The sequence below is a fragment of the Myotis myotis genome, unplaced genomic scaffold (genome assembly GCF_014108235.1).
Source record: "Myotis myotis isolate mMyoMyo1 unplaced genomic scaffold, mMyoMyo1.p scaffold_m19_p_2, whole genome shotgun sequence".
Lineage (NCBI taxonomy): Eukaryota > Metazoa > Chordata > Mammalia > Chiroptera > Vespertilionidae > Myotis > Myotis myotis.
In genome coordinates, this window is record NW_023416324.1 from 2,020,567 (window position 1) to 2,039,959 (window position 19,393).

Consider the following 19,393-nt stretch of genomic DNA (forward strand, 5'->3'; position numbering starts at 1 on the left):
AGGTAATTGGGTGGGCCGGCTAGTGAGATGTGTGGGATGCTCTGATTCTATTCGGGCTGTTTATAGTTTTTGAGAAAGAGTATCTGAAGACTTGACTCTGGTCTTATTCTGCCCATTAAGTGCCTTGTGACTTTGAGCAGGTAACTCAACTTTCCTGAGCTTATTTGCTTACTGTTTTTTAATCTTATTAGGCAGTGTGCAGCTGTTTTTATTTAGAGATAAAACATATATATGAAAACATACAGAAATCTAGGCTGTTGATGGATTGTATTAGTGTAACTTAAAATAATTATTTTTCATGACCTTCTGTGGTTGGTTTCTTAGGAATGCAATATTGGTAAATTGGATATTTTCTGAAAAATTTTCCTAGTTTTTCCGATTAAGATTCACTTCAGTTCCTACATACTCTAGAAGCCTCCCATCTGCGGGGAGCAGATGTGGATGTGCCTGATTCAAGGCTGGCCATAGTGCATGCTGGGATCAGGCCTGGAGGGACTGGGAAGTCTTGAAGAAAGTAGAATTTGACTGGCATCACTGACAGGCAAACATGGTAGTTGGAGGAGAAATTTCACTCAGAGGAAGCGGAGCAAAGGCACAGAGCCAGGAGGGCACAGCGGCTGGCAGGGATTTGGGTGCATGTGTGTAGATGAGCCTGGCACAGTAGGTAGGGGTCAGGTTGTAGGGGCTTGGAAGTCAAACTGGGAGTCTGGATCATATTCTCTGTGTTCTCGGAGAGGCTCTCAGCGGTGTGTGTCTTTCTTAGGAGTGGGATTGGTTGGGTAAAAGTCTAGGCTCTGTGAAGGTGCTAATAGTGGCCATGTGCTTGCCTCTCCAGCTCTCTCTCCGCTGGCCAGGCATATGCAGTTCTTCCCGAGTCTGATGGTGCCCGAGCTCCATGCTCCCCCTTGGTTTTGGTCCTTGCACTTTGCCATCGCCTTGACTTAGAAGGTGCGCTTTCCTCCAGAACACACGCACACATTCTCACATCCGCTTTGCTTCGCCTGCCCTCCTGTCCTCTGGGTTTCAGCTGCAGTGAGATTTGTTTGAAAAGCCTTCCTGATCTTGCCTCTCCTTCAGTTTGGAGTGCATGCCCTTCTTGTGTGCCCCGTAGTACTCCCTGGCTCTCCTGCTCATCGCATCCTTTAGTTTGTATTAGAATTGCCTGTTCACTTCTCTCTCTCCCTCAATTAGATTACATCTTTTGAGGTCAGAGACTTGAGGACCTGGCACCTAGGCTGGACTTAATAATATTTGTTGGTTGAGTGGATGAATGAGCAAAGAGGAAGAATTGGAGTTGGGAAAATAGCTCCTGGCAAGAATGTCTGTAGCAGTGGGCTGGAGAAAGGCATTAGTGTGACTGAGGTGTGTGTGAGAGAGAGAGAGCTACTATTTTATGACTGATAGACTGTGGACCTTGAGGGATGAGAAGAATTGAAGGTGACTCCTAGCTTTTGAACCTTAACTGGACTTAGGTGAGGCCATTAACTGAGGTAGGGAATACAGGAGGGATATGTGTTGGGGAGACTGGATGCAAATTATTGCTTCTAATTGGGTAATTAAATGACATGAAGTAGCCTTAGCATGTTGGTATACAGCAGGGGTGGGGAACCTTTTTTCTGCCAGGGGCCATTTGGATATTCATAACATCATTTGTGGGCCATACAAAATTATCAGCTTAAAAATTAGCCTTATATATTTGGTCAAATGTTTAATTAACCCTAATGTCTTGGCAGGGCCAGACCAAATGATTTCGAGGGTCATATATGACCCACGGCCAGACCTTCCCCATCCCTGGTATACAATATGACATTGGGAATGTGGGTCAAAGTCATTCATATTGCCTGTTGTTTTCTTCTTCATTGAACTGTCAGAGGGCAAGGGAGCCCTGGCCATGGAGTCCATGGAGGCCAGCTTCCTTGGCACAGGGCAGGGTGGACAAGGGTGGTGAGTGGACCTGGGGGGGAAGAGTGAGAGAGCCAGCACAGCCTCTGGCAGATGCGTAAGGTTCATGGAGATAGGGACTTTGCTTGTCTTGCTTCTTGTTACACGTCTGCCCAGAACAGTATCTGTTGGTTAAAAGAATGAATGAATCAGTTCAACAAATTAGGAGAAGTCACTGTAGGAGTGAAGTTGTTCTGAGAAAAGGGAAGGGACTTGAGGGCAGAAATGTGGTGAATGCTTCCATTTAAGTGTCACCGGAGGGGAGAGCACCAGTGGGGACTGAGAAAGAATGGTCAGAGGGGTAACAGAACAAGGACATAAAGTCAGGGATGCTAAGTGCAGAGATTGTGAGGAGGTTCTCAGTTGTAATGCTGCAGAATTTGAATAGAATGAAGACGAAGAAAAAGGTAATGGTTTTGTCAGGTAGTGAGTTGAGAGGATGAGAAAGAGGTAGCAAGAGAATAGATAATTCTTTCAAGGATTTTGTGGTAAATGTAGAGTGCTGGTGAAAATGGTAGTGAAGTGATTGATTAAGTCCAAGTTGAGAGAAGAAATCCCTGGGACCTGATGGACTGTGGGTGTTTTAGTTATCTATTGCTGCAGTAACAACTTGCCAAACTTAGTGACTTAGAACAGACACATTTATCACCTGATCCTGGGGTCAGGAGTTCAGGCTAGGTCTACTGCTTCAGGGCCTCCCAGGCTGCATCAAGGTGTTGGTGGGGCTGGGCTCATATTCACAGGCTGGACTGGGGAGGCCCCCTCCCCCACAACTTGCATGGTGGTTTGAAGGATTCCGTCTTGTGGCTAGCCCAACATGGCAACTTATTCATCAGAGCCAGCAAGTCAGAAAAGAGATGCCACTAGCAAGACAGAAGGCACCATCTACGTGCCTCATCACAGAAGTGACGTCCCATCACTCGTGCCACCTTCTGTGGTTAGAAGCAAGTCACTAGGTCCAGGTTCAGCGCTCACCGGAGTGGGGGGGGGGGGGCGGGGGGAGGGGGCGGGGGGAGCTGGGGATCACGATCAGCCCACCATGAAGTTTTTCTACAAGTAGGGAGGGATCTGGTGCTAGACAGCATTAGATAGAACGGTTCTCCCGAAAGATGCAGAGGTCAGGATGGGAGCTTTTAGAGAGGGACGTCTGGGAGGGGAAGTTGCAGGGCACGTTCACATACAGCCCTGTGGGTGTGGGTGACCCTCTCAGCAAGCCTTCCCTGCCCTCTCTATTCTGACAAGGGGGTGGGGGTAGGTGCCACTCCTATGAGATGAGTTAACAGACTGTGTAATAGTTGCCATTGGTAAACCCAGTGGTTCTCAACCTTCTGGCCCTTTAAATACATTTCTTCATGTTGTGACCCCAACCATAAAATTATTTTTGTTGCTACTTCATAACTGTAATGTTGCTACTGTTATGAATTGTAATGTAAATATCTGATATGCAGGATGGTCTTAGGTGACCCCTGTGAAAGGGTCGTTCGACCACCAAAGAGGTCGTGACCCACAGGTTGAGAACCGCTGGGTAAACCCTTTGTCTTGCTAAGGTTGAGTTATTTGCCAGCAGATTCCTGGCCAGTGCGGTGTCTGTGCTGCTTGCCTTAGGCGTTGTTGAGGATCACGTGAGGTAACACGCATGGAGTCTCTTACAGGAGGAAAGGGGCATGCAGACTACGGCGTCCTCTGGACCCCTTTCCCGTGTTCTGCGTCCAGGCCCCTTGTTAACCTGGGTTCACTGTTGTGCTGAGTTATTGAACTGGCCTTTATTTAACACTGTGATATTTTTAGGGCCTTTTGACTAGGCAGGGGTGGGCAAACTTTTTGACTCGAGGGCCACAATGGGTTCTTAAACTGGACCGGAGGGCCGGAACAAAAGCATGGATGGAGTGTTTGTGTGAACTAATATAAATTCAAAGTAAACATCATTACATAAAAGGGTATGGTCTTTTTTATTTTTAGTTTTATTCATTTCAAACGGGCCGGATCTGGCCCGCGGGCCGTAGTTTGCCCACGGCTGGACTAGAGTGTTTGCTTTTATGATAAATGACCCCAAACTGCCACACCGTTCAAGTCCTTGAAGTTTTTATTGTTTTTTAAGTCTGCCCTTGCTTTCCTTGTCACTCTTGCTTCTCCCACTCTGTCACTTTCTAGCTATCCTTTCCCCTCTCAGGTGTGGCTCCTGATCTTCTCTGGGCTTGGCAATCTGATTATTAGAACTGGGAGTGGTTGAGTAGTAATCAAGCCGGGAATTCGGACCAGGAAGCCCTTCTCACGGTGAAGTACATGAGCTTTTGTGGGTGACTTTGTAAAGGTCTCCTTGGCCTCAGAGTGCATCTTGGCTTCCTCACTGGTTCTGGCTGCGCGTGGATTAGGTGAGGTTCCCGTGGAGCCAAGTTCCATTCCGGAGGGTGGCTGCCATTTTCCTGCTCTGCTGTGAGAGTCGGTGCCGTTCTCTCCCTTGGCTGTGATGAGCTTTTTTTTTTTTTTTTTAAATATGTTTTATTGATTTTTACAGAGAGGAAGGGAGAGGGATAGAGAGTTAGAAACATTGATGAGAGAGAAACATCGATCAGCTGCTTCCTACACACCTACTGCTGGGGATGTGCCCGCAACCAAGGTACATGCCCTTGACCGGAATCGAACCTGGGACCTTTTAGTCTGCAGGCCCTATCCACTGAGCCAAACCAGTTAGGGCGAGCTTTTGTTTTTTTGGGCTGTAGCAGCTAGTGATAGGTGGTCTGCAGTTCTTGGGCCAAAAAGTGTTGGAGAAGCAAGGGAAGCCTTTCCACCAGGTGACACCCATGCGCCTGCAGGCTTGTGCTCGCCTGCCTTTAGGACGGTGGGCCCCGCTTCAGTACGGGAAGCTTTGATATCCCATCCGCAGGGTCCTCTGTGTCTTCTCAGTGCTGTGCTTTTCTGTCCCAGCCACTTGCCCAGAGTTTGCATGGTTCCTTGGGGGAAGCATTAGTGCCTTCTTAGGGCGAGGGCCCGCGGTCTTCAAAGACAGCACAGCGGCAGTGCGGGGGCCTGTGCCTGCTCCTGCTTGTGCTTCTGCTCCTGCTCTCACTCTGCTGCTCCCTGTCCGGTGCTCTGGGCAGGCATCTGTGCCTGTGCCTTGGCGTCTCCTTTTCTAGGGTAGGCATGTGTCTGCTCTGCTCCCCCGGGGCCTCAGCAGGATTTTCTATGTGAAAATGCTTGTTCTACGTCTATAATATCAAGTAGAGTGCCTGCTTTGGTGGGTTGATTTTGTTGATAGTTTACAGTACTCTATTTTTGAGGGCTTCAATAAATGTTATCATTGGTACCAGGAATGACAGTGCTGCCTAAAACAATGTCATTTTAAACTCCGTTTAGCTTTTTTTCTGAATATGCCCTACTGGGATGTATTTGTACAAATGTGGACACTTAATAAGTGCTCTTTGATTATTTTCAGAATATTGAGTATACTGGCTTCCTAGCCAAATTGAATTTGTGAAAGTTCTGTGATCCTGTGATTCATATCTGGAAAGAATAATTTTTTCATTCTGAAATCACTTTAAATACGCTTTACATGAATCTGGTAATAGTGAATCAATTAATGTGATTTCTCAGGTCATAAATCAGGCTTGAACTATTATAGTATTAATTTCTGTGTAAGCTTCTTAGAATTTCAGTAATTTTATGGTCTTTTTTAGCTACTTGTTTGCTTTTGAACTCAATTCTAGGTGTTGAACTCAATTTGAGAGCCTAAAATGGTCTGTGTCCCAAATACCATAGAGGTTACTGCTTCGCTTTCTTATTAGCCGGCCTTTGTAGTGTGAAGTCAGCCGCCTACCAGACTTTTCCCTTTAACTTGGGTACACACTTTAATTTAGTCTCTATCCCATAGGAATGTTGGGAAGGTTATTATAGTAGCACTTACGGTGTATTTTAAACTTCTTGAAAAGAGGTACTATGTGAGGAGAAAATATTTTTGTACTGTAGCATATGCTCCCCTCCCCCTCCCCCCACTACCCTTTTGTGGCTCAGAAAAGGAGAAAGTTGCCGTGTTTGGAGAACATGTTGGGTTTCCCGTCTCCAAGGTCGTTAGTCCTGTGCTGTGGAGGGTCTCCAGGGCATGGCCTGTGCCAGACCCCGCGCCCTTTTGTCTAGCAGCCCTGTGCTCTAGCCACAAATGGGAGTGTTCCTTCTGTTCACGTCTGTGAACACTGTGAGTATTTTGTCTTATTGCTTAATTGTTCAGAGACCGGAGGATGGGTGGCAACTCAGGGTAGTCGTAGGAGAGGGAGAGAGGTTCTTCAGATGACCGATGGCCTTCAGTAACTCTCCCCATCAGCAGGGCAAGAGATGGGACCCTCTTTTTCCTTTCTGTGCACTTCTGGGAATGTCATTCATCCAGGAATTTAAAAAATATTTGAGCTTCTATTATTAGCCAGCCATTAAGTAAGTACTGGTGCTACCAGAATTAAAAGCCAGACATCCCTTTAAGGATGCCCTTGTAATAGTCTTATTCTGAATATGTTAGAAAAATATTTATCGGAGAAGAAAACTGCCAGGTTGGTTTTACTAGGAGATGCTGAGCGGCGTTAGGGGTTAAAGGTGGAGTTGTAGATTAACAGAAGACATTTCTGAGAGAATACTCTTCGGTAATTAATATCCCCCCCCCCCCCCCATTTACAAATGGCACCCTGGCAGAGGCTGCCCGCTGATCACGAACTCCATCTCCTCTTCCTGGGCATGGAGCCAGACTGCATTTCCCAGCCGCCCTTGCAATTAGGTGTGGCTTTGTGGCCAAATTCTAGCCAATGGAGCAGAGAGAGCAGAGAAGTGGGCCACTTCCAGGCCTGGCCCATAAAACCCTCCAGGCACAGTTGTCTGTGCCCTGCCCCTCCCTACTGGCTGGTACAGAAGCACCCGGTGCCCCAGGAGGGCTCCTGCCACAGCACAGGATGGAGGCAGCATCGGTGCCAGGGCCGCTGCTCGGAGGAGAGCTCGCTGCTGAGCAGGCACACCTGGTTGGGACTTTACACAAGCAAGAAGTAAATATTTATGGTATTTGAGCCATGATACAGTTTGTTGCGAGTTAGCCTCCTAGCTGATGGAGGCATGATGCCTGGAATGCTAGGCAAAACTGGTGAGGTTAGTGAAGGTGCTACGGATTTGAGACTCTACTTAATTTTGATTATTTATGTGTCATGTAATATGTACTGACCAGTGAATTTTAAGAATCAGTTTACGTCATGGTAAAATATATGAAAAAGTTTTTTTTCATTGCATCACTTCTAATTGATACAAGTGGTTTATTGCATTCAGTGTAGCCTCTCTCCGTCTTTGATTTAATAAGCTCTGTGGGTCCTCCGTTAGCTTTAAAGGGACTCTGTGGAGACTTAAACATTCTCAGTCCTTATTTCAAAGAACTGTAAATACAGTTTTCATCATGCTACTTCTCTGTTCAAAAGCCTGTAATCACTCCTTATTACATAGCATTTTGTTCATTTATTGCAACATCCAAAGACTATATACATCAGGAATGTGGCTACATGTGACATCTTCGAAGGAGACAAAAATGAAGAAGACAGTTCATGTCTCTGAGGATGTTGTGCTTGGTACACAGGTGGCTACTGGTTTCTGTGCTGCTGCCATTTGCCCCCACGTCAGCCTTTAATAAGTCATGTATTATTTCTTCATTCCAATTTTTAAAATTCTCACTCAGGATATGTTTTTTTATAAATTGACTTTTTAGAGAGAGGAAGGGGGGAGAGAGAGAGAGAGAGAGAGAAATAAACATTGGTCGGTTGCCTCCCTTATGCACCCTGACTGGGAATCGAACCCACCAACTAGGTATGTGCCCTGAGTGGGCATAGCAGCCTGGGCCTCACCCGCTGGGCTCTTCATTCCAATTGATGGCACTTTTTGAAGGCAGGGGATCTACTTTATAGAGTGGCTGTCTTTCCCCTCCTGGCCACTTCTTAGAGACACTGGACATAATAATCAACCATCCATATAGTTTCTTTTCATTATCTTGCTTGGATATTCTGGCAGAGTTTTGTATTACAGTTGGTGTTAACAGATAGAAGTACTCATTTCATGGAATTATGCGATTGAGAAATGCTAGGACTGAAAGGGTCTTTTTTTATAACTATATATTTTATTTTTTATTACAAGGAAAAGTTTATTTAGAAAGTTATAGGGGTGCCATGGCCAGTGTGTTCAGTGGTCAGAGCGTTGGGTTCAGTTCCTGGTCATGACTCCAAACTTGGCCTGGTCAAGGGGCAACCAATCAATGTGTCTCTCTCACGTTGATGGGTTTTTTTTTTTCTCTCTCTCTCTCTCTCCCCCTCCCTCCCTCCCTTCTACTCTCTCTAAAAATCAATGGAAAAAATGTCCTTGGTGAGGATTAACTCAAAGTAAATAAATAAAAGAAAGTTACAGAGGCAAAAGAAAGGCCTGGAAGGGTCCTTATTTATTTATTTATTTATTTATTGATTTTTAAAAAATATATTTTATTGATTTTTTACAGAGAGGAAAGAAGAGGGATAGAGAGTTAGAAACATTGATGAGAGAGACACATCGATCAGCTGCCTCCTGCACGCCCCCTACTGGGGATGTGCCCACAACCAAGGTACATGCCCTTAACTGGAATCGAAACCGGGACCCTTCAGTCCGCAGGCCGATGCTCCATCCACTGAGCCAAACCGGTTAGGGCAGGACCTTTGTCTTTTTATTGCTGGGTCCCAGCTCCTAGGATGGTGTCTGGCACGAGTTAGGCACTCTGATGTTTGAAGAACAAATGGAAAGAGGCTACGCAGATGGCACCAGAGTGGTCTAACTCGGTCAGTGGGCGGAAGGCCCCGGAAGGATCAGAGATCTGAGTTGGGATTCAGAGGCAGCCAGAGAGGGCAGCGGGAGGACTTGAACCCAGACCTTCCTGACATTGAGCTTGTGCTTTGCCCCTCCCTGCTGTTCTGTGGGCAGAGAGGTCAACTGTTTGCCTAGACTTGTCAGCCGGGGTGGTGGAACTGGTGCGGACTCCATTCTCCAGACCCTCGTCTGGGGCCACTTCCGCTCAGTATCATCAGTAGACCTCAAGGGGTCCAGTGAGAGGACCTGACTCGGAGTCTGGCCCCTGGTTAACACAAGGCGGGTCCTTTTAGTGTGGGTTTCCTTGGGTTTCAGGCTTGTTTGAGAACCTGGTTATTTTGAGGATAGAACGACATTTAATATCACTCTCACTTGTGGGAATGAGTTTCTGTGCTGGTTAAATTAAACTATTAGAGACACTTTATTATGCCAGTGCTGTAGAGAGATCATGGTTGGTTGTTCGTGATATTTCTGTTCCATGTTATTTTTGGTGTTTAATTCTTCTGATTTGTTATGTGGTATATTTTGCCACTGGTTTACCTGTCATCAAACTTTGAAGTAAGGTGTAAAAGTCCTTTTTGGGAAGCCATTTATTAGTGTGTCCCACTACACATTAGTGATTTGTAAACCTTTTGATGTTAAGGCCATTGCTAAAATGTCTTGAGAAGTGGTAAGCTCATGCTGTCTTTTTTTGGTAATAGGAAGCCAGAAAATGTTAAGCCTTGGATGTAAGACATTAGTTTTAACATCATGAAATTTCGTTTCCATTCCGAAGCCACATTAAGATGAGATGTTGCAGTAATGCGGTTAGAAGGCTGTTGCTGGCGGCTCTTGCACGTGTTCCGTGAAGTCAGAGTACTGCTGACTTGATGTGAACCACTTTTCATGATGTGCTCTAATTCCACGCTCACACTCCCGGGAAGGAACGTGCTGGTGTCTCACAGGGACTTGGCTTCTGAGGTTGGCCCCAGTCCACAGGGAGCGTCCTCGGGCCTAGGTGCTAGTTCAGTCGCAGGCGGTTGCTAAAGATGCTGCCACATGTTGCCAGTCAACAGTCACCACTGTTGGTTAAATCAAATAGAAGGCTGGTAAAAGTCCAGCAACTAGAACTTTCTGGAAACAAAGTAAGTAGGAAGCGGATGCTTATCCTGGTAGCTAAGAGTCACATTGTGGAGAAGGACTTACTTATGGTGAAGCACTTGACCATGAATATAAGGAGGTCGAGGGACCCCTCTGGTGCACAATTGGGGCCGGGGAGGGATACGGGAGGTTGGCCAGCTGGGGAGGGACTGCGGGAGGGCTCCAGGGCATTTCCGGTCAGTCTAGCTCAGTCTCCGCTCCCCCCACCCCATCACATCAGCCAGACCCCAGCAGCAAGCTAACCTACCTGTTGGAGCATCTGCCCCCTGGTGGTCAGTGCACGTCATAGCGAGCAGTTGAGCGGCCTTAGCATATTATTAGCATATTGCACTTTGATTGGTTGAATGGCCTACTGGACGACCAGACACGTAGCATATTAGGCTTTTATTATATGGGATTTTTATTGATTTCAGAGAGGAAGGCAGAGGAAGAGAGAGAAAGAAACATCAATGATGAGAGCTGATCATTGATCAGCTGCCTCTTACATACCCCCTACTGGAGATGGAGCCTGCAACCCAGGCATGTGCCCTGACTGGGAATCGAACTGTAACCTCCTGGTTCATAGGTCGACACTCAACCACTGAGCCATGCTGGCCTGGCCTTGCTACCTTTTTTGAGGTAATACAGAGGTAATTACATTCCGAATGACAGCTAGTAAGTGAGAGAGCTGCGCTATTTATATTGTAAAGAAAAATTTTGAAGTGGTTGTTGAAAGTCTAAACAGTCCTTGGTTTTCTAGGTATATAAATACACTGAGTGGCCAAATTATTATGGCCACCTGACGTTTGTAGGCAAATTAGCTATAATTTTGCGCTGAAGTTGCTAGAAGGCCAGACCATTATAAATAGGGAAGCAGGTTGTTTACCACGACAGAAGTGATTTTTTCCTGAAGATATGGGTAATATGGGTTGTATGTAATGCAGGATGAATAATCTAAACATTTAGTTAATACTGCAACCAAAGAAAAGGATATCAGGACTGAAAATAATTGGTTGGCAAGACTCACAGAAGATGGTTTTCCTTTTTAAATGTTACCATTGTGCTGGTTCTTGTTTGAAAATTAAAATTTTACCTACACGAAGCAGCCTGGGAGCAGAGACCTGTTCTCCAGCTTCCTGACCTGCGGCACCTGCCCTTCTGTTTGTTACCTGGCACTCAGTAGATTCTCTTGAATGAGTTGGGTGTTGGGTTTACTGTTGGGAAATGGTTAACAATGTCATTGAATATGGACTGAACTGCAAAATGAATATGGCATTGGTTCTTCTTAGTAAAGATTTACTGTGGACAGCACTTACGCTTCCTTTAAAAAAGTTTTTTTTACAAGTAATACATACTCCCTGCATATGGCTTTCTTCACACACATAGATTTTAAATTTTGTAACATTTAAGTCTACAGAATAATTGTAGGTGTGGTGCAAAGAACCCGTTTCCCCTTGAACTATGTGAGAATAAATTGCCAATATGTTTCACCCCTGCCCCCTCTCGAATTCTTTTGTATTTCCTGCAAACCAGAGCATTTTCTCCATAACCATAACATAGTGATAACCCAGGAAACTAACATCGAGACATTTCTACCATCCCGCCCCTCATATGCTGTGCCTGTTATGCTGGCTGGCCCAGTGGTAACCTCCGGGCCTACTAGGTCGTCTCCTCTGTCTCTAAGACACAGCGGTCCTCTCAGTCTTTGACTTTCACGGCCTTGACATTCTTCGTTCGAGAACAGGCCAGTCATTCTGTAGACTGTCCCTCCTTTGGGGTTTGTCTGATGTTTCCTCATGATTAGATCCATGTTGTGCATCTTTGGCAGGAAGACCACAGAAGAGCCAGTGTATATCTTTTGCAAAGATTAGTTTTACATTTTATTTTCTGTTTCCTTAGAGCGTTTCCCAAAGTGTATTCTGCGGAACTAGCACCTACTGTGTTCTCAACACCGTGCCACCTCTAGAAGGTAGGATTCGCAAAGCTTTTGACTTACAGGAAGGGGTGGGCTTGGCAGCGCGAGTGTTTGCGGCATTGTAGTGCAGGAAATAGCCTGTGAGCAGGACTTAGAAGACCTGAGTTCTGCCTTAACTTGTTGTGTGATCTTAGATGAGTTACTTAATCCTTCTGGGGGTAGCAAAATAAGACTCCCCTTGTAACCTTTATGTGAGGATTAAAAAAGGCAAAGGGTTTAACCACATGGGAAATCCCAGGCACTCTGCAGTGTTACAGATTGAAACAATGATTCTGTAACTGGTGTCAGATTCCAGACGCAGAGCAGGAGTCCTGTGGGAAAAGCACCCGTTATGTTTGGATCCCGTATGAGCCACTTGCTAGTTGCGGATCTTGGGCAAATTAATCTGAGCCTCTGGCTCTTCATCTGTGAAATGGGGTGATTATGCCCTGCCGGGTTCTTGGGAGGGTTCAATGAGAGTGTGCATGTAAGCTCCTCCTGGATGCCTGATACGGAGGCCCACAAATGTTTGCTCCCTCAGAAATAGCAGAAAGGAAACCTACCTGGTCACGTGTAGCTCCATGGACATTAAAGGGGATGAAGCAGGAGAAGATGCTCCCAAACTCAGATTGAAGCAGTCGATTGCAAAGCTCCTATACCCCACGCTAGCTGCCCCTGCACACGTATTTTAGATGGAAATATAAATGCAGATAAATAGAAGTTTATTGAACCTGGGTTATGAGTTGACCTAAACCTGGGCCAGAGATGTGATAATAAGAATGGCAGAAAAAAGCATAAATCTGGGCCACCTAAGAATAGGAAGGGTCAGGTTTGATGATCACACACTGTAAGGAGAGGAAAGGGGTTGTTAAAGAGCAAAACTAGTTATGTTTTTCTATTAAAAAACTAATTTTTTTAACCTTTAAATATCTTTTGGATAATTACAACGGAGTTTAATTCATTTTGGAGAATCTTTTTGGAAAAGAATAAAGAGAAATCCTACCAATGCTGGCACATAGTTGGTGCTTAATTAATACGTATTTTGGATGAATAATGATGTGAAAGTCTGACATTAGTAATGGCAGTATTTGCTGCTGTGAGCACTGTGCTGACTTGAATAGAACAATATGTGGCTATGTTTTCCTGAATCAGTTCCTATCCTGCTAATTAAGTCTAAGCACGTAATAATTAGAGCCAAACAGCAAATTGTAGCGCTTCCTTTTAATTTTACCGCTCCGAGTTGGTCAGATATGTTCCTGATAAGATCTAGCAGTTTGATACACTGTTATATTGACTTATTTTGAGCCGTTTGGTCTAGAGGTTGAGAGATTAACTGTAATCGACTTGATTGAATAGCAGAACCCAAATTATTGAATTTTTATTAATTATGAACAAAAATAAAATGGATGCATCATTTCCAGGTTAGTGTTGATATAGTTATAATGTACCTTGCAGAAGTCAACAGGGTGTTCCAAGGAAAAGGTCACATGTATTTCTTTGGATTTAAATAAAGGATTTAGCAATGTGAATCTCAATTTTTAGCAATAAAACATGAAAACAAGAACTCTGCTTCTTGCCTTATTAAGTGACTACACATTTTTGTGTATTTTAAAAAGCTTTAGTTAAATTATACTGTGTCTCTGAAATTATTATTTGGAAAATATTTGAAGGTTGACTGGAAAAGATGGTTCATTCTCTAGAATTATAGTTGTCAGCCAAGCAAATCATCTGTCAATTTCAGGAGCTTCACTAGTTATTTTTATTGTGAAGGAGGTTAGAAAATAATTTTCTGAAGTCATATATCAGACCTGAGTATTATGCTAGATAATGATAATGAAGTGTTTCACTGGATTTGGTTGGCATTGCCATGTCGCAGTGTCAGAGTTTAACTATTTACATTAAATCCTGAGATGCCTTTGGAACCAGTGTATACATCAGGTTACTCTCAGGTGCTGTTACAATCCTGGTGCCGAGACAAGATTTAAAAACTGGCACATGTATTTATCTAATTATTATGTCAGCATAGTTATTCCAAAAAGATGAAAAAGCAGTTCTTTTCCAATGGGAAAGCAAAGTTACTTTTTATGACACTTTTAACTGGAAAACAGAAATTTGAAAATAAGAGTCTTAACATTTTGCCTATATGAGTTCCTATTTTTCCCCAGCACTAAAATTGCCATCTTCATAATGCATAGTGGGAAAATTTCCCCGTTGTTATGTTTCTTAAAAACATCCAATCTATATTCAGCATGAACCTAAAATTCTGGAAATGGCACAGTTTAAAAACTGATTAAGGGGAACTCATTGGCCTGTCATACATCTGGTCCCTTTGAAGCCCTGGCTGTATAGCCCGTGGCCACTATATTTAGAAACTTGATTGAGACAGTGCTTACACAGCCATCCTCCCGTTCCTCTTTAAGAGCCCTCTGCCTGATTCCGTATCAGCGTGGAAGACGGAAGGCTTTCTATAGCAGTTCCTGGTGCTGCTGAGAAGAGTGCCGCTCTCACTCTCTCCCTCTCCCTCCCTCCCCCCCGCCCCCCCAGCCATGCAGACACACCCATATATAGATGTGCATTAATATGTCACAGGGACGGCTGGTTCCTCCAAGAGGCTGAAAGGACAGGTACTTGACATCAGGTTGTGATCACAAACATAGAAATAGAAGCTGGGGCTTAGTATTCTGTTATTGTTTAAAGTAGTTTTTAAGTAGTTTTCTCGGTGATACGCCTCAACATACATACATTTCAGGGTCTGCCATTTACTGAGCACCTAGCATAGCACTGTTTTCAGAAAGGCACTCTGTAAGTGTGAATATTTGAGTTAAGTATAGATTTTAGAATTCCTCCTCTACTTTCAGAATTGTACACAACATGGGAAATTTTATAAAGTAGAATAAAACTGCTTTAGGGGCAGAGAGAAGGGACAGGAGGTAAAGGCTCCTGGGATTTGGTGTTCTGCTGTCTCATCTGCCGGCCCTGGTCCCCTCGGGGCATGAAGTGCAGGGCGCATGCGTCAGCACCTGAAGTTACAAGGGTTTTATAGTGTGCAATTAATATAGAACTTTCTATGAACATTCTCTTAGTTTAACATTCTTGGTTATTTAGCAAGATTTGAAAAGAGTTTAATTTAATTTTGCCCTTAAATTAAAAATTTGGATTCTTAAAAGCAGTCAGTTTTGAAATTTTTATACTGCTTATAGAAATAGAAGATGGGCATTATAATTCAATTGGTTATGTAGTTCATGGACCAGAAAAGATTTAGTATGCTAAAACTCTCCTAAGTTCCTTTCTACAAAGTATTTCCATATGATGTAGTAAAGTTTTTTAGACTTTATTTCTATGCCCAATATTTTCCTGTTAAGATATTTTCCTTGAGGAGAAATCTGTAAATTAGATGAAAAATGCTTGGAGAGGATTTTATTGTGACTAGAAAATACTTTTATTCTTTCATGTTTTTCACATGTTCAAGAAATAGACCTATGCTAAGTAAGCACCATTATAGTAAATGACTAGAAAGATATGTTATTGTATTTCACTTTTAACATTATTAACTAATACCAGTGTGCCTATAAAAGGCTGTTTAATTGCCAGATATGTAAAGTCATTGAATTACAGTCAGTACTATACGGGCTATGGAGGAGAATTAGAGATAGTCGGATTCTCCTTGATTTAGGAAAACTGAAGATATTAAGTAACTTACCCAAGGTCACACAATTAGAAAGTAGCAGAACTGGGACTGAAGCCTGGACTCTTACTTTGAGTTCAGTGTTTTTATTATATCTTGTTAATATCAGAATACGTTATTTCAGCCGTGCTTTCTGGAGCAGACTCAGCGTTTAGTATTTAGTGCATTGCTCCTTTGTACCTGGTTATGCTCTGCATCCTTTGGATATTGGGGCTTCTATTTAACATAAAAAGAAAAACTGGAGTGGGTAATTTGAAACTTGGAACTAAATGTGCCAAAATTGGCAAGAAATTTTGAGCCAGGCAAAGGGGACTTTGTTATAGGAATGAAATAGGAAATGATGTGCAAATAAATAAATGAATGAAATGATACATAAAGGAAATGATCTCTTTTAGAAAGTATCAGGGAGACCAATTAGCAGGTAGTGAGACATCCCATCTAGTCTAAAAGTAATAGATTTTTCTTTCACTTAATTTAGAAGAGTTATATTTTGATGAAATACATTAATGATGTAGATATGTATATGTAAATTGAGTTAATTAAAAGAGTATATTTTTACATTTAGGCTAGAAAGGCCAGCCTCTGTATTACCTAGCTAACTGCAGGCTTGAATTCCTTATATTTTAAGATGTGTAATTTGCTTGTGAAAGGATAAGTCTCGTTTATATTCTAGAGGGTGAAGTAGTATTATTTTATGAATAAGATAGTTCTATTTTATTAGAATTTTTCTTTCCTAAAAAAACTTAAACCTTTTCAAGTGGTTAATAGAGGGTTTCTGGGTTTTGTTGTGGGGTGAAGTCATTTTGCAATTCTGGGGGACTTCATGGAAACCTGGTGCGAGAACCTTTAAAAGTAACTTCTGGTCACGGGCAGCTGCTGGGGTCGTCCCTGCCCACTGCTTGCCAGGAAGCAGAGCTCTGCTCTGAGAGTGCAAACCGGGCTTGCACTCAGAGGAGGGACGCTCTTGGTCTCAGTGACTCACCCGAGCTGCTGCTTCTGACCTTGCCAGTGTACTTAAAGGAGATTTTCTCTTATTTTCTCTGAATTTATTGTTTTCTTCTTTATAGATGATCATGGGAACAGCAATAGTAGTCATGTAAAAATCTTTTTACCGAAAAAGCTGCTTGAATGTCTGCCGAAATGTTCAAGTTTACCCAAAGAGAGGCACCGTTGGAACACTAATGAGGTAGATAACTTTCTATTTTTAGGGGTATCATTTCTTGAAGGGCAAACTTCTTAGGTCATTTTGCGTAGTATTACTTTATATTAGCTTTAACTGGAAATACTGACTTAGGAAATTGTAAACGAGAAGATTATTTAGTTTGGATTTGACAGAAACCAACATGTGTCTTGAACGATCTTTGCTCTGCTTGGCTCGCTTTGAACAATATAAACCGTGCACGCTGACTGACTAACCAAGGGAGCGTGGGCTCCTATATCTGTGTTTTTCTGCATTTTGGCGTCTTGCATTTGGTGGTTAACTGCCTGCACCTCCACTGAACGTCAGTGCTTCTGTTGTCACGAGTTAGTAAAGGACAGCTCAGTGCCTATAGAACGTGCGGGGTCTTGAAGATGTGAAGTTTCTGTGGAGTTGGGACGCGTAGGCTTCCTGCTGGCAGAACAGCTCTTAGTCCTGTGATGAAGACAGTTTGCATGGAGGCTAACTGGTTTACCGGAACGATGGGAATCTTTATTAAGAATGAAGACTGTTCTGTTCAGTAGACTGTATACAGGGTGGGGCAAAAGTAGGTTTATAGTTATTTGTATGGCAACAATACAATAAATAAAACGTAATACAAGAATAAACTCTGTTTCTTGTACTCATAACTGTAAACCTACTTTTGCCCCACTCTGTATTTGGCATCCAATTAGAAAGAAATTTGATGAATTAGAATGAATAAAAGTCTGTCTTCTTGGATGATGTTTCTTTATTTTGGTAAGTCATAATCTGGGAGTCTTAGAACACTTTAACACTGGGGTTTGATTGCTTTCTCTTCTTTCTTAGCTTGGAATCTGAATATTTGAATTTAGGCTGATACCCACTTAGTGTGGTGATAAGAATTGACTATGTATCCATAACTTGGGGAGTTCTATTCTTTTAATTCAAGTGGCTGGGTTACTGGTTTCGCAGAGTTGGTTATAATCAATTAGCGACCCAGTGCATGGATTTGTGCACATTGAAAGTAAATTAATTAGAAGGTGGCCAGCAGGGCGGGACTGGGCAAGACGGACCGGACGTGCCCTGGAACCAACCTCCCTTGGTCCCTCCCTGGCCAGTTGCACCTGGGGTGGCGCTGGGGCTCAAAGGGCATCTGCTAAGTGAGTGGGGTCCCTCTGGCAGGTAGGGTCCCTCGGCCTGGCCTGTGGGGATCAGGTTGAAATCGGCAGTCCGACATCCCCCAGGGGGTCCCTGAGTGCACTCTGCAAAGTTGCTGTCGCTTGGCAGCTCCTGTGTTGAGCGTCTGCCCCCTCGTGGTCAGTGTGCATCATAGCTACTGGCTGGTTAGCTGGTCATTTAGGCTTTTATATATATAGACTAGAGGCCCGGTGCACAAAAATTTGTGCACTCGGGGGGAAGGGGGGTCCCTCAGCCTGGCCTGTGCCCTCTCGCAGTCTGGGACCCCTCGGGAGATAATGACCCGCTGGCTTAGGCCTGCTCCCGGGTGGCAGAGGGCAGGCCCAATACCTAGGTGCAGCCCCTGGTCGGGCTCAGAGCAGGGCCGATTGGGGAGTTGGGGCGCCGCCCCCTGACATGCACAGAGCAGGGCGGATTGGGAGGTTGCAATGCCACCCTCAGTCACGCTCAGGGTAGGGCGGATTGGGGGGTTGGGGCACCGCCCCCTGTCACACTCAAGGCAGGATTGATGGGGAGGTTGCAGTGCCACCCCCTGTCACGCACAGAGCAGGGCCGATCAGGGGGTTGGGGTGCTGCCCCCTGTCACGCACAGAGCAGGGCCCATCAGGGGGGTTGGGGCTCCTTACCCTGTCACGCACAGAGCAGGGTCGATCAGGGGGTTGGGGAGCTCCCCCCTGTCACGCACAGAGTAGGGCCGATAGGGGAGTTGGGGCACCGCCCCCTGTCACACACAGAGCAGGGCGGATCAGGGGGTTGGGGTGCCGCCCTCTATCACCCACAGAGCAGGGCCGATCAGGGGGTTGGGGCGCCGCCACTGTCACACTCAGGGCAGGGCTGATGGGGAGGTTATGGTTCTACCCCATCACACACAGAGGAGGGCCCGTGGGGGGAGTGGGGGTTGGGGCGCCGCCCTCTATCACCCACAGAGCAGGGCCGATCAGGGGGTTGGGGCGCTGCCACTCTCACACTCAGGGGGGAGGTTATGGCTCTACCCTGTCACACACAGAGTAGGGCCTGTGTGTGTGTGGGGGGGGGTTGGGCCACCGCACCCTGTCACACACAGAGCCGCAGGGTGATCAGGGGGTTCGGGAGCTCCTCCCTGTCACGCACAGAGCAGGGCTGATCAGAAGGTTGGGGGCGCCTTCCCCTGTCACGAACAGAGCAGGGCGGAGAGGGAGGTTGTGGCCCCGCCCCCTGTCACACACAGAGCCGCAGAGCGATCAGGGGGTTTGGGCGCTGCCCCCTGTCACACTGATCCCGGTGCTGGGAGGCCTCCCGGCTCCGCTGATCCTGGTGCTGGGAGGCATATTACCCTTTTCTTTATAGGATAGAGGCCTGGTGCACTGGTGGGGCTGGCTGGTTTGCCCTGAAGGGTGTCCTGGACCAGGGTGGGGGTCCCCACTGGAGTGCCTGGCCAGCCTGGGTGAGGGGATGATGGCTTTTTGCAGCTGGTCACACACCTTTCAGGGTGGGGGTCCCCACTGGGGTGCCTGGCCAG

At 45.1% G+C, this 19,393-nt stretch overlaps 1 protein-coding gene across 11 annotated transcripts in view; it reads left to right on the forward strand.

Moving 5' to 3' along the window:
* CAMTA1 (calmodulin binding transcription activator 1) overlaps positions 1 to 19,393 on the forward strand; it is a 697,635-nt gene that overhangs the window by 16,235 nt on the left and 662,007 nt on the right. For 9 of the 11 annotated variants that reach the window (XM_036347990.1, XM_036347993.1, XM_036347992.1 and 6 more), the window contains 2 exons: positions 11,800 to 11,869; positions 16,607 to 16,725. In XM_036347990.1, coding sequence (XP_036203883.1) covers positions 11,800 to 11,869; positions 16,607 to 16,725 — 189 coding nt within the window. Of the gene's footprint in view, positions 1 to 11,799; positions 11,870 to 16,606; positions 16,726 to 19,393 lie in introns of those variants that run through there. The other 2 variants (XR_004973880.1, XM_036347994.1) reach the window with 2 other exon arrangements.